Source organism: Euprymna scolopes, chromosome 39 (assembly GCF_053919585.1).
Source record: "Euprymna scolopes isolate OS-2025 chromosome 39, ASM5391958v1, whole genome shotgun sequence".
Taxonomy (NCBI): Eukaryota; Metazoa; Mollusca; class Cephalopoda; order Sepiida; family Sepiolidae; genus Euprymna; species Euprymna scolopes.
The window spans coordinates 5899037-5923523 of NC_136520.1; the positions used below are offsets into that span (position 1 = coordinate 5899037).

A 24487-nucleotide genomic window follows, 5' to 3' on the forward strand; every position below is an offset into this window, starting at 1 on the left:
CAAGATCAAAGTGTAGTATCTGTTCTTCAGATGCGGCACTTCCATTTCTCGTTCTCTTTCAGTGGAGGAGAAATCCTTCACGACTGAGACAATTTTTATTTTTGTACCTTTTCTCCACGTTAAAAAAATGACGCTGGTGTCTAACTCTGTCCCGTGGGGAGGCATTGTAAATAGGTACTTAAGGGGGGGGGTTGTCAGGAGTTTGTTTATGTTGGACTTGAAGACGTCCAAGTTGTAGTCAGGTGGGAATGCAAACGTTTTTTCTTTCATTATTAACTAGCCTGACGGTGTGTGCTGGTGTGTGTAAAGGTGTTGGTTGAGCACAAAAAAAAAAAAGTGCGAGCACAAAAAAAAAAAAAAAAATTGGAGTTGTAGGCATGCTCGAACCCGGAATGCGCAAGAGGAAAAAGAAGTGAAAAAAAAGTGAACGGTGTTATCGATGTGCCCAACACGATTGTGATGTCTCAGGCGATCGAAATAACGCCTTTTATGCAACGTTGGCACAAGGTTTGAATAACTTGCAACGAAAAAAAGTGGCCCCCTCCTTGTAAAAAAAAAAACCGGCCCAGTTGATGGTGCAAGAATTAATGTTTTGGGCCAATTTTTCGATATTTGTCGTTCGAGACATCGAGCTTTAAAACTGTATCAATTTTGTCACGGTCCAGCGTGTCTTGAAAATTTTGGCGGACATAAAAACATACACACACACACACACACACACAGAAACACATGGCAATTGCTTTGTCTTTACAGGCGTTAGCCATCTCAATGCTCCCCAACAACCTCATCTTAGTTTTCAGGTTAATCGTCAAGCGACACCCAAATCCATGGGTCCGAAAGTGACTTTTCAGACCAGCATATGGCAGACAAAGTTGTGTGTTGAAACTTGTTTCACTTCTGCCTCCTTTTTTTTTTAATTTTTTTGCTCCCTCTGCTCATGGCATGCGTTTTCTTTTTTCTTTTTTTTTTTTCTTTTAATGTAAACCGCTTTTGAGGGGACCATGCGATGACAAGCCTCAAATTTCCAAGTGATCAATTCAATGATCAAAACAGACACATTACCTTTCCGAGTTTTCTCTTGAGTTTAGCATGATCGATTCTTCCTCTCACAAATTTTTCAGATCCCTCTCCAACTAGCCTCCTCCATTCGGGCCGGCATTTTGCTAGGGTCTCCCAGTTCAGAACAGGAATCACACACACACACACACGCATTTTGCCTTTTATGTTGAATTACATAAAGACATGACAAATCGAACTAGTTTCCTCCTAAGGTGAACGTTTCTAGGGAATATCAAATTCACAAGCAGTGCCCAGTCGCATGTATATTCTGGTCAGGGAAGATGACGACGTTAGATTTTAACAATTCTTGCAGGAACGTGTCAAGGTCATGCTGCATAAACACCTGATGTTCCCAAGGTCACTACCTGGTACTCATCCGGTTTAACGTTGCTAAACTTTGGTGTGTCAATGCCGTATACCTTTATTAATTGACTAGAAATGTGCCAGATGTTAAATGTAATGTTTAATTCCTTTTAAAAAATGAAATTTCTTTTTTTTTTTTCTTTTCTTTTTTTTCTTTTCTTTTTTTTTCTTTTCTTTTCTTTTTTTTTCTTTTCTTTTTTTTTCTTTTTTTTTTTTTTTTTTCTTTTCTTTTTTTTTTTTTTCTTTTTTTTTTTTTTTTTTTACTCGTGCTCACTCCTTACAAATCATATCGCCACTTCGATGTGTCATAGGAGAACATATTCTCTCCTATGATTGGATTAAGAAATATATAAATATTTCTTATAATATATAAGTATGTTTATTGATATATTAATTAAAACATGAAGACGTTTCTAGAATGGCGTTATTCATAAAAATAAATAATAATCGGCGTCTATAAATATAAAAAGGCGTAGAACGCCTTTTTGTTCCTTTTTTGAGTCTCTAGAAGGTTCCAGGAAGTTCCTTTTAAAACTCATATAAAAGAAACGCTATTGGTGGGTAAAGTCAGTTCGTGATATATTTTGGGATGCAAAAGAGGCAACCAACGTCCGAATTCCGGCTTCCACATAAGGCCGTAAAAACAAGTTCGTGACATATTTTGGGATGCAAAAAGAGGCAACCAACGTCCGAATTCCGGCTTTCACATAAGGTCGTAAAAACAAAAGCCTCACTGAAGAACTGGCTGTCTGGATTCTGGTGAAGTTTTTATTTATTCTTTGAGTTTGTTGAAAACTTTGACTTTTATTTATTCTTTGAGTTTGTTTAAAACTTTGACCCCAATTTTGAATCTATAACATTTATTGTTTTGGGCTTAAATCAAATTATAAAGTTAGAGCCATGTCCAAGTAAACTATTTCTAAAATTTCAAGTGTTTAGACCCAAAATTGGCGGAGGAGTTTGGTAGAGTTCTCAAAGGTCAAATCATTGAACTTTGACCCCTTAGCAACCAAATTTCTGTTCGAAAACCGATTAAAAAGATTTCCCCAAATCTCACTACACCTTATGTCAAATCTCGAGTCTGTAGACCGAAAATTCAGAGTTATTTGATAGGGAAGTGTACTCAGACAGACAGACATATAAAAATACACTAAACAAACCATTTCAAAACAATACATTAAGAATTACGATCTTTATGATCTAAGGGAGACAATTTATTAGTGAGTTGTTGCCCTTCAAACATGGTAATCTTTTCGTTTGTTTTTTTTTTAATTTATTTTTTAATAAATTTCTTTTTCGTTAAATCTTTTTCTTTTGTTTTAATTTTATTACATGTGGGTGCTGATAAATCCCTAGACCATACAAGCTATGATCGGCACACATATGTAATAGGATGTAAGGCGGGGGTCGGGGGGGGGGCTACTATTTGGGGCTACGTCTAGGAAAGATTAACACGATATTTGCTTATGTTACATTTAAACCTCTGCATATCTGTACAGCAGCAGCAGGAAGGGAATTCCCAAGTCTAGCTGTTCGAGGGAAGAAACTACTAGATAGAAAGCTTTCTGGCATTTAGGGACAATAACAGTGAAGGGGTGAGATCTTATTGCTAAACGGGTTTGTCGGGGGTATGTACGTTGAGGAGGGGTACAAGTGAAACAAGTTCAGCAGAACACATTCCATTAAAATATTTGTAAAACAGGCACAGTAATGCAACATTGCGGTGATGGGACAGGGGCTGGAGCTTAGTTGATAAAGTGGAACCGATTAGATTGACAACTCTTTTTGGAATGTTATCTAAGAAGTAAATAAAAAAAACGGAAAAAATCCCGAGATGTGCATGAGTATTATGTTTTTTCTAAAAATTTCACTTTTTGTAAGTAAAATAAAAATATACTCGAGCTGAGATCGAAACCAAAATCTAAAGACAGTGAATCAAGTATGATAAACATTAGGCGAACTTGACACGATCTTTCAAAAGCGCTTTCAAACCTACTTATTCTTAACATAATGTGAAGATTCACGCATACACAGTCGTGAAAATAACAGACAGATAAAAATCTAATAACATCCATTTTTTTTTTAATTTTGACCCCTTAGCACCCCTTTTTTCGGGATGAGAACTGATTAAAACGTTTTCCACATGTCTGAATACCCTATATACCAAGTTTTATGCCTGTAAATCAGAACTTCATTGAGTATGTGCACACGCACATTTTCACTTTTCTTGGTATACTAGCAGTTCTGCCCAGCTTTGCTCGGACCCTATGTACTGTTCATAACTTTATGTGCATATGTATATATTAAAAAGTGTGGATATGTACGGTAATGCCTTTCTGTATAATAGGCTTTCTTAACTACCGTAGAGAAAAGTTGGTAGAGACCGCAGACGTCAAAGTTTTTAAAACTTTGACCCCAATTTTGAATCTATAACATTTATTGTTTTGGGCTTAAATCAAATTATAAAGTTAGAGCCATGTCCAAGTAACCTATATCTAAAATTTCAAGTGTTTAGACCCAAAATTGGCGGAGGAGTTCGGTAGAGTTCTCAAAGGTCAAATCGTTGAACTTTGACCCCTTAGCAACCAAATCTCTGTTCGAAAACTGATTAAAAAGATTTTCCCAAATCTCACTACACCTTATGTCAAATCTCGAGTCTGTAGACCGAAAATTCAGAGTTATTTGATAGGGAAGTGTACTCAGACAGACAGACACACACAGACACACACACACACATTTTCACTTTTATAGATATATAAATAGATTACTAATGAAGCTAGAGTTTTTTACGCATAAAAATTGTAGATTTGTCTCCTTCCTAAAAAAGCCATATCTTCTCATAAAAACTGATAACGAATATCAACTGATAATAACGTTTGAGCATCTGTTCTCGATTTCACAAAAGATATGAGAAAAAAAAAACGTAACCATTTTGATCGCTCATTGAGATTGTTTGATTTGGAGATGGGAAAAGTACATTTGCAATACCAGTTGAATATAAAAACAGAAAAAAAAAAAAAAAAAATTCCATTGTTAGTCTTTCTCTGCTTACTCCATTTCTCTCTTCCACTCTACAGCTATGGATTAAATAGGATTACTACCCCTAGTTATATTCCCTTTTTATATTATTTGGATTACAGCTTGAGTGTTATTCTCACAACATTTTGGCCGATGTAACCACCAACATTCTGGAATTTGCCTGTCGAACTTGGTGTTATATATATATATATATATATATATACTAGCCTGGTTGCCCGGATGTTTGGAGGTGTGTGTTGAGCAAAAAAAAAAAAAAGAGTGGTAGTGGGTAGGCAGGCAGGCTCAAACCCGTACCGTGAAGGAGGAAAAGAACCTTTAAAACAAAAATAAAACACATTGTCAAACCGGAAGTGGCAAAGGTTAATCAATCGAAAAGAGTGGATGACTTTCGAAAAAATCAACTACTCCTTGTAGAAAAGTGCCCAGCTGAGGGTGTAGGAATTCATGTTTTTAGCCAATTTTTCGATATTTGTTGTCTGAAGGGTCGAGCTTCAAAACGATACCAATCTCATGAAAATCTGTCGCCTCTGTCGAAAATTTTAGGCAGACATACATACATACATATAATTAAACAGACAGGTGAGGTTTATATTATAGACTAGCGGGGGGTACCCGGCGATGCCCGGGTGTCTTGAGGTAAATCAAAACTCCGGGGGGGGGGTTAAATAATAAAATGTTTTGGTAGGTAAGTATGAGAATCGAACCCGTACCCTTGAGTTGGAAATTAATGTGTGAAAAAAAACGTGCTACCTTACCCATTGTGCCACGCCGACAGACAACGTTAAGCAGGTTATTTAACTATAAAAAGAGGCGTGCACAATAAAAGTTAACTCTGCTGCTTCCATTTGACCTAATTAAGAAGGTCAAATAAAAGTCACGCAGCGTTTGGGTTTGTTTACCTAAATTTAACTGTTTCTCCCCCAACAGATGTTGGGGAGGGGTGTCTGATCAAAGCTGATTGCTTCTGAATGTTTTTCCCCCGGCGCAATGCCGAGAAGACGCCGTTTGAGTTTAGTTTCATTTTATTTATATTAAAAAGCCCAATCAACACGTGAGAAGCCAAAATAGCAATAATTTTGTAAAAATAGACGTAAATAAATCTATACGCTACGCGCTTTCCTAATTCCTGCATATTATTATAAAGGACGTATATACACAGTTTTAAGCGATAGTAACGACCCCGGGAGCGCGTGCGAAAGAAGCCTTTTGAAGACATACGCAAAATGATCACACACATTTTGCCTTTTATATATATAGACTAGTGGCCTGACAAGGCCAAAAAAGAGATGACCGAAGCAGCAAATAGGACGCTATATATACAAATGTAGGCAAATTTGGGCATATTTTATTGGTTTGAAAATATACGTTCTTTGTTTCCAATTGTCATAAAATTTTTACCATAGAATAGTATTATAATCTTCAATAATGCCTGCAAATTTTCATCTAGTTTTGTCCCATAGAACCAAAGATATGAGTATTTCAATATTCAATTTGGCTACCAGTATATATATATCTATATATAGATAGCTAGATATACCACCTTTTTTGGTAATTTATTAAGTTCCAAATCTCAGCAACTATTGATCAGAATTTAACAAATGAAAGCTTATTGGAAAGATAATGACCTGAATTGTGTAGTGTGCTATGTGACATTTGCCCTTAAGGTCACACATTAAGGAGGTCATCTATCATCCAGAGCCTATTTTTGGCACTATTTTACAGCCATAAAATGTTTCAATCATAGTCATTTGTTTTCCTAGTTTTGCATATGAATTACAAAATATTTGATATTTCCCCAAAACTTCTGACCTTGATGGAGGGGAGACTAAAACTTGCTATGGTTTCAAATAATCTGAAATAACAGCAAAGGGAGACTTGATTCCAAATATTTCTCGTATGTTATATCTCTCCTCTTTGGTTTTTCATACATAAAGTAAATTTCACAGTGTATAAGGATTATTTGATACTGGAGATATTCATAATCGTACCCTATTTCCAAAAGAAGGGAGGTCCTGGATATGACCTTAAAGTATATCTGATGGTGAGACCCCAGCTTGTGGGCTTTGGGGAGTGTGGCGCCACCCTTTAATTGCCATTGTAAAAAAAACTTTTCTTCAAAATCACTGGATTTGGCATTAAATAACCTAAAAAGGGTTGATATGCCGTAAAACAAAAACAACCAACCAAAAGAGAGGAGATATGACATATGAAAAATATTTGGAATCAAGTCTCCCCTTGCTGTTATTATAGAACATTCGAAACCATAGCAGTAAGTTTTAGTCTCCCCTCCATCAACGCCAGAGGTTTGAGGGAGATATATATATATATATTCAAGCATGTCTAATTGAATCAAACTTTAGTTCTTTTTTCCAATTTTGTTGAATAAATTTTCAATTCAACAAGCGGTCTTTTTTTATTTCGGCTGATATGTTGTATATTATGGCACCTAGTAGTTATAGTTCGGCAATATTCTTCTCAAGCGCTTTCAATCGGTGCATCCGATCGTCATCGGGAGCAGTTGTTATTGTTGTTGTCATTTTCAATATTAAAAAAAAAATAGAACTAATTATAAATATACCAAGCCTCAATAAAGAAAATGTCTTTGAAGTAACTGATTGGGCATTGCTACAGTTTTGACTAATGTAATTTGTTGAGTTGCTTTACTGAACGTTTGTCGAATCTGGAGTTCCTAATATGAGACTTGCACTGTTTATGTGACTCTACCGGTATTTATGGCTTAATCGATGATTTTGCGCCAGTAATTAGGAAATTTGACCAAAATTTCATATTTCGTCTCCATCGATGGCAAAACATCGCAAAAGTGGACATTGTTTTTCCAACATTCGTATTCCACGAAAAGTTTTGACATCTTGACGAGGTTCGCTCATCAAATGATCAAAATTAAGGCTCCATGTGGAAATTTCTTGCAGAACTTCATCATTTTGTCGCTTCATTTGATGACATTTGGCCAATATTTCTTGCATTTTGTCATCAATTTGATCATTTAATCAAAAAGCGTCATATTTGGCCTTTTCACAAATCGATTCGTATTCCGACCATATTTGCTCACGTTTTATCGCGCAGTCCGATTCAAATTCACTTACAAATCGCGAAACATTTTCTGTTAATGTCTTCACTTCATCTTCAAATGATGTCATTTTGTGTCCGAGAGTGGGGAACTGCTCTCTGCATTTCACAACTTCATCATGGACTCTTAACAGGGCCACATTCATGCATGAGGTCATCGGGTCATTTGCGAGTGTAGTATAGCATTTGTCGCAGTAATAATTGCCACATCGTTCGCAATACATCTCCGTCTCTTTCTTGTGAAGAGCACTTTTAATGCATCTAAAACCAAGCTTCTATCTTTACATCATCAACGTTCTGATCCCCATCTGGCAGCAATTAAAATGAATGACTCTCGTCTTGGGGAGGCCTGAAGTTTTGACAGGCTTCTGGGCTTGACCTTTACTCCTGATCTTAAATGGAATACGTACATCAAATCTGTTGCCAAGGCCGCTGGAAAAATGGTCGGATCCTTCTATCGATCCAGTAGATATCTCACTGCTGATGCAATTCTTTATCTATATAAGAGCCAGGTACATAGCAATAGATGTATGTTTGTGCAAAAATATTTAACTGATAAAAAAGTCTATCTATATAAGAGCCAGATACGTCCAAAGATGGAATACTGTTGCCACATATGGACAGGAGCTGCTAGAAAAGACTTGTCCTGCCTTGATAGGGTTCAAAATAGACTTCGTGGCCTGGTGGGAGATGTCCTTTTCTCTTCGCTGCAACCTCTATCTCACAGAAGAGATGTTGCGAGTTTGTCTCTGCTTTATCGTTATTTTCATGGAAAGTGTTCAACTGAGCTTCAATCTATGGTCCCCCCTCGCCAAACTTTCACAAGAAACACTAGACTAGCTGTAAACATTATCAATAATTTTCCCCATTCTTTATCTGTACCTAAACCTAAACATAGATTCCATGATCAAAGTTTCTTTCTTAGAACTGCACGCCTGTGGAATTGTCTTCCGTTTTCCTGCTTTCCAGCTGTCTATAATATGGTTGTCTTCAAGTCCAACGTGAACAAGTTTCTGATGAGCCGTTCCACTTAAGTTAACAAATTTACCAAACTTCCATTACTATCGATTACTATATTGTCCTTTTGACTACTCTACACTCTTTAACCCTTATCCTTGAGTGGCCTATCGGCCTTGATAAGTGGTGACGTCTATGTAAGAAAAAACAAAAAACAAAACAATTGTTCTGCATCCTCATCACCAAATCAAATCAATCTGACATTTGCATCCAAATCTTGGAACACGTGTTCCTTTTTTAACATTTAACTTGTAAAAAGGAACAATCATATTTCACGTCCAAATTTTCTTATTATTAGTCATAATTTAAGTTAATAACATTTTTCTTATACCAAATCCAATATATACAGACTTCGTAGCTTAGTGAGGGATGTTCTTTTCTCTTCCCTGCAACCTCTTTCCCACAAAATTGACGTTGCGAGTCTGTCTCTGCTATATCGTTATTTTCATGGCAAGTGTTCGTCTAAACTTCAATCTATGCCCCCTCGCCAGACGTTCACGAAAAGCACTCATCTAGCTAAAGCCACTATCAATAATTTCCCACATTCTTTATCTGTGCCTAAACCTAAATGTAGATTCCATGAACAAATGTCTTGCTTAGAACTTCACGCCTGTGGAACTCTTTTCCGATTGTCTGCTTTCCAGTTGACTACAATCTTATTGCCTTCAAATCCAATGTAAACTAGTTCTCGATAAACCGTCTCCCGTAGTAATCCAATTTACGAAATTCCAAATACTTATGTTTAACACGCTATAATCACATTGACTAATGTTTACCCAGTAACTCTTATCCTCGAGTGGCCTCCGGCCCTTGGTAGTGATTATTGCTGTGTAAAGAAATTTCCTAGAAGTTCATCATTTTGATTAAAATAATTGAATGGTTTAAATGAGCATGTAACGAAATGTAACCTGGCGTAACTTCGAATGTAAAACCTATTTCCATAACGGTGCTAGTACTTTGATACATCTATTTTTTGGCTAAATAAATTTAACATCTAGAAGTTATCTCATTGAATTTTCAAAGTAAAATCACAGTAGCCCTAAAGCGAAAAATCAAATTACGATTGTTATATGCCAATTTGTATTTGTTATATCATGTTACTAGCAATATAAGAAATGATACTTTGTTGCAAATTATTTAAAAAAAAAAAAAAAGGATATTTAGTTCAACCCAGACAACAAAGAATAATTAAAATAAAAAAACATCTTTTTTCTCACTTCTCGTCAGGAAAAGGCAGAAGCATTTGACGAATTTATCACCAAGATAAAAACACTCGGACAAGAATGTGAGTTAGGTCAACGTCCAAGGATGGAATACTGTTGCCATATCTGGGCAGGAGCTGCTAAAAACAGCCTATCCTGCCTTGACAGAGTACAAAATAGACTTCGTGGCTTTGTGGGGAAGCCCGTTTCTCTTCTCTGCAACTTCTCTCCCACAGAAGAGACGTTGCGAGCCTATCCTTGTTTTATCGTTATTTCCATGGCAGGTACTCGTCTGAACTCCAATCTCTGGTCCCCCCTCGCCAACCTTTCACGAAAAACACCCGTCTAGCTGAATCCACTGTGAAAAACTTCCCCCACTCTATATCTGTGCCTAAATCAAAACGCGGATTCCATGAATAAAGCTTCTTTCTTAGAACTGCACGCCTGTGGAACTCTGTTCCGTCTGCCTGCTTCCTTCTGAACTACAACTTGGATGTCTTCAAGTCCAATGTTAACAAATTCCTAATGAACCGCCCCCTTAAGTAAACACTTCATCAAATCTCCACACTAACGTAATGTACTTGCAATAACCCTTATCCCTGAGTGGCTTCCGGGCCTTGATAAGTGGTGATCACTGTGTAAAAAAAAAAAAAAAAGAAAAAAAAAAAAACTCTGCGTCAGCCTGGTACGGGACGTTATAATAATAGGCATCTCACACACTTTTTTTTTTTTTTTTTTAAATTTTCCTTTTTTGTTTTTATTTATTATTCAATTCTTCACTCCAAACAAGACATTTTGAAGAAGGGGGCTACTATCAGTGACATAAGTTGCTGGGGTACTATGTAGCAGCGAGATGTCTGTTCACATTACATTTGAACTTCTGCATGTCAGTACAGTTATGGAAGCAGAATCTCAGAAGGGAGTTCCAAAGTCTAGCGGTTCTGGGGAAGAAACTATTAGAATAAAAGGCTTTCTTACATCTAGGGATCTCTACTGTGAAGGGGTGGGATTTAGCTGCTTGTCAGGTTTGTTAGGTGTATTTACGTCAAAGGGGTACAAGGGCTTGTAGTTCGTCGGAGTATTCACCATTAAAATACTTGTAAAACAGATGCAACGTTTCGTCTATCGGACAGAGACTGAAGCTAGATGACAATTTGGTGGGAGATGTCCTTTATCCTTGAGTGGCCTATCGGCCTTGATAAGTGGTGACGTCTATGTAAAAAAAAAAAAAAAAAAAAAAAGGATCTATCAGGTTGGCGACTCTCTTTTGAACCCTGTCCAGGAGTGAGAGACTAGTAGCAGATGCACCAGCCCAAATGTGATAACAATACTCCATACGTGGGCGAATGGTGGCCTTATAGAGGTATAAGATACTTTCAGGTGTAAGTAGCTTTCTAGCACGGTAGAGAGAGCCTACCTTACTCGCAGGCGTCCTAGCAATGTTCCTGATGTATCTGTTCCAACCCATGTTCCCTGTGAATTTTAGGCCGAGGAGTTTGAAAGTTTTTCCTTTATATCGCCACTTGGACATAAGGGGCTACTATTTGGGACAATACTTAGGAAAGATTAACAAGATGTTTGTTCACATTACATTTAAACTTCTACATATCAGTACAATCAGGGAATCAAGTAGCAAGAAAGGAATTCCCAAGTCTAGCTGTTCGAGGGAAGAAACTATTGGAGTAGAAGAAAGCTTTCTAGTATTTAGGGGCCTCAACAGTGTAGGGGTGAGATTTTGTTAAGTGGGTTTGTCAGGGATATGTAGATCGAGGGGGCACAAGTGCAAAAAGTTCATCAGAACACATTACATTAAAATATTTGTAAAACAGACACAGAGATGCAACATTGCGGTGATGGGACAGGGATTGGAGCTTAATTGACAAAGTGGGACCTGTTTTTTTTTTACACAGTGATCACCACTTATCAAGGTCCGGAAGCCATTCAGGGATAAGGGTTATTGCAAGTACATTACGTTAGTGTGGAGATTTGATGAAGTGTTTACTTACGGGGGCGGTTCATTAGGAATTTGTTAACGTTGGACTTGAACACATCCAAGTTGTAGTCCGGTGGGAAGCAGGCAGACAGAACAGAGTTCCACAGGCGTGCAGTTCTAAGAAAGAAGCTTTGTTCATGGAATCCGCGTTTTGATTTAGGCACAGATATAGAGTGGGGGAAATTTTTCTCAGTGGATTCAGCTAGACGGGTGTTTTTCGTGAAAGATTGGCGAGGGGGGACTAGAGATTGGAGTTCAGACGAGCACCTGCCATGTTAGATTGAAAACTCTTTTTTGGACCCTATACTGGAGGGAGAAGCTAGGGGTAGATGCACTAACCCAGATGTGGCAACAATACCCCATGCATGGATGAAAAATAAAAACATAGCCAAATCAGATTTGACTCTGGACGAACAGCTGAATCAACTTGACAAAAACTGGAGGTTTTGGGAAGAGAATCAAAGTTAGTCAGTTTTACAAAACAAATAACAAAAAAAAAAAAACTGTTTGAATGAATAACACAGAGCAACCACGACAACGACCTAGAAGGGAGGGATCAAACTCTGTAAATTCTGATGACAAAATAAAAAAATGCAAATTCTGTTCATTTTCGTGGAAATCATTTCTTTTTTTTTTTTTTTTTTCTTTTTTTTTATGTGATGTCTTTCGGCGGTCAGAGCCCTCCAAGGTCACTGCGGCAAGCGGCCTCCAGTTGGGACGGTATAGGCGGCGGCGAATCAATAGACCGCTGCACCGTTTCGCTGTCCCTCTTTACACAGACAAGCATGTGGTGTAAGCTATTGGATTCACTGCGTCTCATAGCGGTATAACCGGGGATCTGAGGTTCGTCTGGTTCAGACTTCAGCCAGGTATCCAGCGCCGACTTGAACGATTCTGTTTTGCAGTTCGTGATCTCTCTGATGTTACGTGGTAGGCAATTGAAGAGCGTAGGACCCCGGGAATTTAAACTCGATTCCCTGAGCCGTTGAATCCAGTTGTCCCTGCTAAAAGATTAGCATATGATTTGCCCCAAGAACACAACGGGACATCTTTAACAGGGCTTTACATTGCGAGTGAAACAGTCGCATTTGCGGATGATTTTTCAAAATGGCGACAAGACATAATGAAACGTTTATCTTTTGGAGATTACATTTTTTTTCACTGACAATCTTCCAAAGCTCATTACTGAGTGAAAAATATCTTTTGTTTTGTGGGGTTTTTTTTTTAAATAAAATGAAACAAAGTTAAATTATTTAAACAATAAAAGTTTAATAGAACTATATACTTTTTTTTAAACGAAGGCTGTTTAAAAAAATATCTGAAGAAATCAGAATGTTTATACCTTCAAGTATCAATATAAAATTTTGTTGTATATTTAGAATTACACTTATTTAAAAAAAAAAAAACATAGAAAAATCTTTATGATGTACATACTCATTACAGAATGAAGATGTCATATTCTAAAAATCACGTGTGTTTGGCTAGTAACTTTCTATTTGGATAGTAAACGAAAATATTTAGTTGTCAAAGGTCAACTAAAGATAGATTTGTCCGTAGAACCCTGTTTAAGCAACGATAATAAATCTGGAAATTTTGTAAGGTCTTTGCTGAAATTTTTAATATTCAAAACTTTTAATATTGAATTTCAAAGCAAACCAATGGTCTCTGCTTAATTGTCTTGTTACAAATGGCTGAATCAACTAGACAAAAATTGCAGGTTTTGTAAAGTCAATTTTACAAAAAAAAACAAAAACAAACTTTGTTTGAAAGAATAAGAGAGAGCAACCAAAACGACCTAGAAAAGAGGCATTAAACTCTGTAAACACTATTGACAATAAAAAATGCAAATTCTTTTCATTTTAGTGGAAACTGTCTTGCATATGCACAGACCTGCAACGAATGTAATAAAAAAATCGTTTTATTAGATGTCTTGCTAAAATATCAGTGTATAATGTGAACCAAGAACACAATAAAACATCTTCAAGAAGCGATGATGAATCCGAAAATTTTGTAGGTTCTTTGCCAAATTGTTGCAACTACACTGTAATAACGAAATTTGAAATTTTTGATACTGAATTTCAAGGCAAACCAATAGTCTCTGCTTAATTGTCATTTTGCAGTAATGAATATATCCAAGAATTATGAAAGACGATAGAGTAGAAAAAATTTAAAAAACAAAGACTGGAGGTTTTGTAAAGAGGATCAAAGTCAATCAATTTTACAAAAAAAAAAAAAAAAAACTGTTAGAAAGAATAAACACAGTGCAACCAAAAAAGAAGTGGGGCATCAAACTTTGTAAACAAAATAAAAAAAAAAAATTCAATTTCTGTTCATTTTAATTTTCATGGAAACTGTCCTACATATGCATAGATCTGCAACAAATGTAAAAAAAAAATCATTTTGCAAGATGTCTTACTAAAAGATCAGTATATAATGCGTACCAAGAACTCAATAAAACATCTTCAAGTAATCACGATAAATCTGAAAGTTTTGTAGGTTCTTTGCCGAATTCTTGCAACTACACTAGAATAACGAAATTTGAAATTTTTAATTTTTAATTTCAAGGCAAACTAATGGTCTCTGCTTGATTATCATTTTACGGTAGTGAATATATCCAAAAATTATGAAAGACTATAAGGTAGAAAAAAAATGATTAAAGAAAACATTTTTGACGAAAATTAGTGAAAATAAAATATTTGGCTAAAAATCACTGGAGAGTTTCAAGGGGAAGTAAATAGCATGTAACTATTGCCATTTTTAAAAAAATAAATTGTGTGTTGATAACCATAAATATGAGTTACTTGTCTTGTTGTTATGTCACGTGTTCCCAAAGAAATATGGCAGGGGTTTTTATAGATAAAGATCGAAAACTCATATTAATTTATTTTTATTTCGGACTATTATTCTCATCTTTATTAGTTGTTGTTTTTCATCTTTATTGGTTGTTGTTTTTCACGACGTTTCGGCCAACTATTCCTCTGGTGTTCGTCAGGTGGTAACCGCGACGGATAGGAACTTTGAATCTCCTAACTGCATTTTCAGCAATTACTGCCATCCGTAGTTGTTGTCATCTCACCACGTTTTTGGCCAAGTAAACTTCTGGCCGGCTTGGGTAGGATTGAAACTGCTATCTTCAGACAATGCTCATCTGGAACTGTAGAGATTCAACGTCTCTATCAACTGCGCCATGGGCCCCGAAACGTAAAAAAACAACTAATAAAGATGAGAATAATAGTCCGAAATAAAAATAAATTAATATATATAATGCTCCTCTCAAAAAATGAATTCCAATTAAGGAATAATATATTGAAAACTCATATTTAAAAAAAAAATAATGCGGTAATATTTAAGTACTTCTGACATGCCGATTATGTAGATATTGTTTTTAGTTGAAATTGACACAAAATCAGTAGATACCAATTTTTTTTTTATTTAATCGCTTTTTTCGTTTTCCAAAATTCTACCATTATACTTGCACAAAAGATTTAAATATTTTTATCGACATTATAAAATAATTTATATAAATGCAAAAGTTTTAGACTAGCAGAAAAATTCAAACTATATATATATATTTTATTTAGTATAAAAAAAACAAAACAGAACACTTGAGATTTCCAAAGAGATGTAAATAGCGTGTAACTATTGCCTATTTTTTTCATAAATTGTGCATCAACAATCATAAATGAGTTACTTGCTTTGTTTTAGCATAACTGAATTACTTCCCTTGATATGTCATGTGTTCCAAAAAAATATGGTGAGGGTTTTTTATGATATAGATTGAAAACTTGTGTCTTTTTAAAAATAATTTTGAAATCTCGTACATCTTATGTAGATGACATTGCTTTTGGTTGAAGTTGACACAAAAAGCAGGAGCTGCTAGAAAGGACTTGGCCTGCCTTGATAGAGTTCAAAATAGACTTCGTAGCCTCGTAGGAGATGTCCTTTTCTCTTCCTTGCAACCTCTATCTCACAGAAGAGATGTTGCGAGTTTGTCTCTGATGTATCGTTATTTTCATAGAAAGTGTTTGACTGAGCTTCAATCTATGGTCCCCCCTCGCCAAACTTTCACAAGAAACACTCGTCTAGCTGTAAACACTATCAATAATTCCCCCCACTCTTTATCTGTGCCTAAACCTAAACGTAGATTCCATGAACAAAGCTTCTTTCTTAGAACTGCATGCCTGTGGAATTGTCTTCCGTTTTCCTGCTTTCCGGCTGACTACAATATAGTTGTGTTCAAGTCCAACGTAAATAAGTTCTTGATGAGCCGTTCTATATAAGTTATCAAATTTACCAAATTTTCGTTACTAACGATTACTATATTGTCCAATTTCTACTGTACACTCTTTAACCCTTATCCTTGAGTGGCCTCTTGGCCTTGATAATGTGGTGATGCCTATGTAAAAAAAAAAAAAAAGTCAGTAGATACTATTGTTGTTTTTTGTTTTTATAATCTAGTTTTTGTTTTTTGAATTTCGTTGTTATAGTGCAGTTGTACCACCAAATCTTTGTCTAAAAAAACCAACATCCACAAAATTTAGGCCTCATCTAAGGATAGGAATGTAAATCTACAAGTCAGTAGGACAGATATAGAATTTAAAATAGTTCTCAAGCTCTCTATATCTACACAGGTTACATAAAAAGGGAACATTCAAAATAAACAGGGAAAACAAAGAACATTGTCTGCCAATAATATGAGAGTGACCGCCCTTTGATCTAGCCTCATTTTCAAATATGATTATAATAATATACAATAATATACAATCATTTTTGTAATGTGTGTTAGAAAAGAACTCTTAATAATTTCAACGTACAGTAGTCCTTCATCGATGAAAGAAGCCAGCAAAACATTATGCAAAAAACATGGAATATTCCAAAGAAATAGGGTGAATAAAAAAAATTAAAAAAAAACAAAAAACAAAACAATGTCTGCTAAGACGTGCTGGATTGAAGGATTACATTAAAGATGATCTCTTACAATATGATTTTATTATTTGTATTGAATTATGTAGCACAATATTATTTTCTGAGTATTCATTAGTACTTGTTAATTTATCTCATTTGGGTCAGTCAGTTTTATATTTAAAATACAAAGGACACTATATTCATAGTTAATAAACTTATATTTGCTGCTTGTTATTGGTTTTTATGTGCAAACAACTAATTTTTTTTTTTTTTTTTTTTTTTTTTTTTTTGCGCTATCCAGAAAATATCAACTTTATCAAAAGATTTATTGATTAAATATATTTCTCATTTCGTGGACTTTCCATGGATTATACTAGTTTTCTATTAATGCTGCATTTGCAACAAACATTGCTGTGATAGTGTGAGAAAGAACTTGTATTTATTTCTATGTGCAGCAGTTCTTCACTATAAAAAGGTCAGTGAAACATTATGTAAAAAAGGGAACGTTTGAAAGAAACAGGGAAAAAATAAGAACATTGTCTGTCAAGGAGTGCTGAACTGAAGGAGTAAATTAAAGATTGTCCCTTACAATGTGATTTTATTATTTGTATTCAACTATGTAGCACAATATTATTTTCTGAGTATTTGTTAGTATTTATTAATTGATCTTATTTGGGTCAGTTCCATATTTAAAATACAAATGACACTATAACTCATACTTGCTGTGTGTTATCGGTTTTTCTGTTTAAGCAACTAATTTTTTTGTGCTATCCTGAAAAATATTAGTTTTATCAAAGCATATTTGTTGATTAAATATAATTCTCATTTCGTGGAATTTCTATAGATCCTACTAGTTAGTTAATTGAGACTAATAGCACAACACGATAAGTTTAATAATTTTCTTCTTTGTCGTTTATAGACTTTGGTCCCGTCACAATATGATGAGCTCCCTGGCTGACAAGCAGCTTCTGGCTGGTCTGAATGAATCGCAAGTGAACCTTTTGTCCGAGGAATGTATCTTGATTGACGAAATGGATCAGGTGACGGGCAAGGCGACCAAAATGGACTGCCACTTAATGAAGAATATAAATACAGGTAAAAAAAAAAAAAAATGCTTACATGAATCTTATTTTTCTTCTCCTGTGTGCCCAGCATTGCCGGAGTGTTTGGAGGGGTGTGTTGAGGCAAAAAAAAAAAAAAAAAGTGGTAGTAGGCAGGCAGGCTCTCGAATCCGTACTGCAAAGGACGAAAAGAATGTGGAAAAAAAAAAAAGTGGTAGTAGGCAGGCAGGCTCTCGAATCCGTACTGCAAAGGACGAAAAGAATGTGAAAAAAAAAAAAAGTGGTAGTAGGCAGGCAGGCTCTCGAATCCGTACTGCAAAGGACGAAAAGAATGTGAAAAAAAAAAAAGCGACGTCTTTGCTGTTGCATCCATTGCCAAATCTGAAGTGGCGAAGGTTTAAATTAAGGTTAGTCAATCGAAAAGAGGTAATGACTTTCGAAAATATTGGGGAAAAAAAACGACCCCCTCCTTGAAGAAAAGTGCCCAATTGAAGGTGAAGAAATAAATGTTTTCAGCGAATTTTTCGATATTTGTCGTCCGAAGGGTCGAGTTTCAGAACGATACTGATCTTGTGAAAATCTGTCTCCTCTGTAAAAAGTTTTTGGCAAACATACAAACATACATTTAAACAGACAGGTGAGATTTATATTATAGATAACAAAATATTATTGCATTTCTTGTCTTCCATACAATTTTGTTTCAAATTGACCAAAAGAACGTTTTTTTTTTTTTTTTTTTTTTTTTTTTTTTTTTTTATTAAACTCCCAATTTTTTAGGTACCATATATTTCGGCGTATAAGACAATCTGTAAAGTTAAAAAAAATCAGATGTAAGCATAACACACACGCTATCGTATTAATATATAGATTAATTAAATGTAAATTAAGTTAAAAATAAATTAAATCAACTTTATATGATAATTCTAAATAGAATACTTAAAACAATTCTATTATTAATTTCCGTTAAATATTTAGAGCTAATTATTAAAACAGATTTTCGTTAATGTAATATGCAAATGAGATAACCACTTGAATGTTTAGTTTTGAATAAATAGTATATATAGAAATCATGCGGGAATAAAAGTATATAAAAGTTTGTTTGCAGTATTAAAATCTATTTATTGAAATAGTATAAAAATTAATTTGTGAAACCGTGTATAGTTTGTACATATTACTGTATATTTTGTACATATTACTGTATATTTTGACTTGTAAGACGACCCTTAAAATTATAAAAAATCATATTTTAAAAACCAATATTTCATAAGATGTTGCAATCTCTAACCTAGGTTGAACAAATATGGTTCCGTGATTTAGTAGTCGTCTAACGGTCGTCTTATACGCCGAAATATACAATACTTATTCTATCAGATTTGAAATTTTCATTTTCGGCGATCTTACACGCACACATAAAAACTAGCATTTTCTTTTTTATATATAATATTCTCTTCTGTCTGTAACAAATCAATTTCAAATTTTCTTTTCTTTGCACAGCTTAAAATGAAAATAATGTCGACGTATAATTTTGATTATTTGGAATACTGTTTTAACCTTAGAAGTTATTCGCACAACGTTTCGGCCGATGTAACCTTCGATCTCCAGTGTATTGTATCATGTTGAACTTAGTAATTTTTCTGTAGAACTCAGGAATCCGAAACTCCATTCGGATTCCTAACAGAAGCTTTCATTTAATCCACATTGGTAGCATGCTCTTGTTTCAACAGCCATAAGAAAATCTGAGATTACATTTACTGAAATGTGAAAATAATGCTCGCGATTAAGACAATAGCTCGAATACTCCAACACTCCATTATCACATATGATGTGCTAATTTCAAAAATCACATTTTGCTCAATCAGGTCAAATTTTTGTGTCATATTTTACGTTTTTGAGTTATGGCCACGTCATATTTTACGTTTTTGAGTTATGGCCACATGTCATATTTTACATTTTTGAGTTATGGCCACATGTCATATTTTACGTTTTTGAGTTATGGCCACATGTCCACTGTAATCAGTGGGATAATATCGTAGTAATAGTTAGTATTGGAAATTTGATAAAGTGGATTACTTAAGGGGGCAGTTCATCAGGAATTTGTTTATGTTGGACTTGAAGGCATCATAGTTGTAGTCAGGTGGGAAACAGGCAAACGGAAGAGAGTTCCATAGGCGTGCACTTCTAAGAAAGAAGCTTTGTTCATGGAATCTACGTTTTTATTTAGGCACAGATAAAGAATGGGGAAAATTATTGACAGTAGTTTCAGCTAGATAGGTTTTTTTTTTTGTGAAAGATTCGTGAGGGGGGACCAGAGATTGGAGCTCAGACGAGCACTTGCCATGGAAATAACGATAAAACAAAGACAGGCTCGCAATGTTTCTTCTGTGGGAGAGAGGCTGCAGGGAAGAGAAAAGGGTATCCCCCACTAAGCCACGAAGTCTATTTTGTACTCTGTCAAAGCAGGATAGGCTGTTTTTAGCAGTTCCTGCCCAGATGTGGCAGCAGTACTCCATCCTTGGCCGTACTTGGCTTTTATATAAATAGAGAATTGCATCAGTAGTGAGATATCTTCTGGAGCGGTAGAAGGATCCTACCATTTTATCAGTAAACTTGGAAACAGACTTGATGTACATGTTCCATTTCAGGTCAGGAGTAAAGGTCAATCGCAGAAGCTTATCAAAACATGGAGCCTCCCCAAGACGAGAGCCATACATTTCGATTGATGCCAGATGAGGATCAGGGCGTTGATGATGTAAAGATAGGAGCTTGGTTTTTAGATGCATTAAAAGTAACTAGCCACCTCTTCCCCCACTGTACCATGCGCTCAAGATCAGAGGAGAGAGAATCAGAGAGAGCTTTGTCATTTACGGCCTTTGATCGTGTCATCAGCATAGATGTCAACGAATGATTTAAGTATGTGTTTTGGGAGATCATTGATGTAGATCAGGAAGAGAGTTGGGCCCAGGCTGGACTCCTGAGGGACTCCAGCATTAATACTGTACACCTCTGATTTCTGCCCATCAACTACTACTCTTATGAGCCTATCAGGGAGAAATGATTTAATAATTTAGAAAACATTTCCAGTTACACCATAGATGGAAATCTTATGAAGTAGGCCTTTATGCCATACCTTATCGAAGACCTTTGATATGTCAAGAGCAATTACCTTAGAAAGGAAGCCTTTGTCATGAGATTCACTAATCCTATGAGATATAACCATTAGCACATCTGCTGTAGATCTGGCAGAATGGAAACCATATTGCATGTCACTAAGGAGGTTATTTCGGCTGAGGTGGTTGACTACTTCTCTATTTAATATGGATTCCAGCAGCTTACTCAGGACACACAGGAGACTTATTGGTCTGTACTGAGAGGGAGATGACTCATCACCTGAATTCTTAACTACAGGGCATACTGATGAGGTTTTCCAGGGTGTTGGGAAGCACTTCTCCTTAAGGCAACGCTTAAACAGTTTTGTAAGTATGGGGGCAAGTTTTGGTTGAAGCTTTTTCCAACACTATAATTGGAATGCCGTCAGGGCCAGTGGCTTTATTGCAGGGGTCACCAAACTACGGCCCACGGGCTGAATCCGGCCCATGACGTCAGTTCACCAGGCCCGTCGACGTTGAACTGACGTCGCTTCCTCGGCTCGTGCTAGCTCCGCCTACGCTCTGACGTCACCATGGTTTCCATCGCTTTAAGACCTTTTTGAGAAGGTTGTTTATCTTAAAAAAATAGATTTGCCAATGATGTTTAAAAAAAAAGATTCTTGCAATTTTTCGACTTATTCATTTATCTCAAAGGTGTGCAAAGTTCAATCAAAAAAATATTTGAAAATTTTTTCAAAATAATAGAAATATCATTCTTAACTAAATTTCTTAGAAAAGACATGCCAACATCAAACTGAAAAGCTTTTTATTTTACTTATGAAAGAACTAAGTGGAAAAAATTTAGAAATACTATTCACAACAACTTTCGACCTTTTTCCACTGAACCACTACCATCTCGAAATGGTAAATGTAAAACGATTGATATTTATTAATTTTCTCGCTTGAGTAGTTTGGCTCTTTGTCTACTAAGTGTCAGAGTACAGAGCGATCAAACACAGTACAAGGCCTGCCGACCAGTTTTACCCCCCTTACGGCAGGGAGGTAAGGATTTTAAAAATGAGTCAATTTTGACTATTTTTATATTGTCTTCAAACAAGGTGAAACATCTTAATTGTGTATGATTAAAGTTTCTAGGTGAAAATAACCCAGTAAATCACCAAATGATAATCAAATTAAAATTTTTTGAATAAATAGATATATTATAGAATTAATAATAGTACAAATATCTTATACTTATATTTTTTTTAATTCTCGCTCAGAGTTTTTCTGTTGGGTCTCGCCTGACGAAAGGATCTTGCGTCATCGCTAATTGTAATTCTAATAATAAAATAAAAATTAAATCTTTGTCGGATTGTAATTGAGTTAATTAATTCTATATAGCTGTTTTTCGTTGTCTCAAAAAATTTATGGTTAGGGTACTTTTCGCCAAAACTTATAAATAATTTATTTGGAGCTATTAATATTAAGGAATTTAATGGTGTTTTTTTTTTTTTTAAGCATATTTTTGATAAGTGTTTATTAAAAACACAAAATATAAATTTACTTAAAGTAAATTTTGTACCTTCTCTGTTACTGAAAATCGACTAAAGCAAAATAGACTATATTATGATTGTGCATCCTTTTTTGAATCTGAGATAATAATACAAAAATTTTCTTGAAGTTTTAAAATTTAATGATCACAGTAAAAATTATTATTTCCCCATATTTTTTTAATTTAAAAAAAATGTTCAGGCATGATTATTAATTTCATTGATAAGATGCTTAAAAAAATAAATTCTATGATTTTTCAGATAAAATAATGTTGTTATAGATCTCTTCAAGGTGCACAGGTCAATTTCAATATGTCATGTTCTGCATTCTATTCCATGGGACTGGTATTCAATGATTTTTGGCAGATATATTAATGTTTCTTTTAATCAATTAGCAAATTTTAATGTGATTATATAAGTTCAGAAAATTTTTGAAAAGGGAAACGTTTTGCTCCTGACTCTGATTTTGTTTTCAGCATATTAAAATTTTTTATCAACCCTGGCAAAGATTTGTTTTAATTTATTATTAGAATTACTTAATTTTTATCTATTTACTGTTATTCAAAAGTCATTTTAAGGATCAAAAAATTATATTCATAATACTTATATTCAATTTTTAAAAAAAAATGAGGGATTGAATTGATAATTTGACTGTTATTTGGTGATTTATTGGATTACTTTCACCTATATGTCTATATTTATACAAAATTAAGATGTTTCAACTTGTTTGAAGACAATATAAAAGCAGTCAAAATTGACTCATTTTTAAAATCCTTCCCCCCCCCCCCGCCGTAAGGGGTGTAAAACTGGTCGGCAGGCCTTGTACTGTGTTTGATCGCTCTGTACTCTGACACTTAGTAGACAAAGAACCAAGCTACTCAAGCGCCAAAATTAATTCAATTTCTTTTTCATTTTCAGATCCTGTTTTCTTCACCCTTCATTATGGTTTCTAACAAAAGAAAAGTGGACACCGAGTGTCGCGTTTTCAATGAAGAATTGGGAGTAAAGTACTTCTTTGTTGAAACAAAGGACCAGAAAGCTAGTTGCGTGATATGTAGCAAAAGTGTTACCGTTTTGAAAGAGTACAATATTCGGCGTCACTATGAAACAAAACATCTGTCAACATATTCAAAGTTTTCTGGAAAGTTACGCTCTGAGAAATATGAGTCCATGAAACGTGGTTTAGAAACTCAAAGAAACCTCTTCACGAGAAAGTTTGCTGAAAATGAATCTGTCACTCGTACAAGTTACAAAATAGTGCATAAGATGGCAGACCGAGGAAAACCGTTTACTGATGGCAACTTCATCAAAGCGTGTCTGATGGAAGCAGCAAATGACTTGTGTCCTGAGAAAGCCGATTTGTTTGGAAGTATCAGCCTTTCGACAAGTTCAGTTGTGCGGAGAACAGAAGAACTTGGAGAGAACATAGAGCTACAGATACGTGAGAAAGCTAGGAACTTCTTGTGGTATTCTCTGGCGCTGGATGAGTCCACTGATCTCTCGAGTACATCACAACTTCTCGAGTTCATTCGTGGTGTCAATTCGGACTTTCAGATAACAGAAGAGTTGGCATCCGTTTGCAGCACGCATGGAACAACAACTGGAAAAGACATTTTCATGGAAGTGCAGAAAACTTTGCAAGACTATAACCTTCAGCGGAATCAGCTTCGAGGTGTTACAGTTGATGGAGGTAAAAACATGGCTGGAGGGAGGAAGGGTCTGGTGGGGCAGATCAGGACTCAGTTGGAAGATCTTCAAATTCCAGGCGCTCTGTTCATACACTGCATCATACATCAGCAAGCACTCTGTGGGAAAGACTTAGATATTTCTTGTGTACTGAAACCAGTCGTTTCTGCTGTGAACTTCATTCGGGGAAATGCACTCAATCACCGTCAGTTCCAGGCTTTTCTTGAAGAAATTGATTCTGATTTCTGTGACTTGCCTTATTACACAGCAGTGAGATGGCTCAGTAAAGTCCTGTTTCATTTTTACAAGCTCCGAAACGAAATAGATGTTTTTCTCACTGAAAAAGATAGAGCCGATCCACAGCTGTCAGATCCTATCTGGCTGTCAAAGTTGTCTTTTTTGGTCCCACATGAATGAACTGAACTTGAAACTTCAGGGA

The 24487-nt window shown here is 35.4% G+C and overlaps 1 protein-coding gene across 1 annotated transcript in view; it reads left to right on the forward strand.

Moving 5' to 3' along the window:
* Positions 1–24487, forward strand: part of LOC145263634 (isopentenyl-diphosphate Delta-isomerase 1-like) — a 74486-nt gene that overhangs the window by 30817 nt on the left and 19182 nt on the right. Inside the window, exon 2 of the mRNA XM_080120486.1 lies at positions 17585–17760. Coding sequence (XP_079976612.1) covers positions 17585–17760 — 176 coding nt within the window. The remainder of the gene's footprint in view (positions 1–17584; positions 17761–24487) is intronic.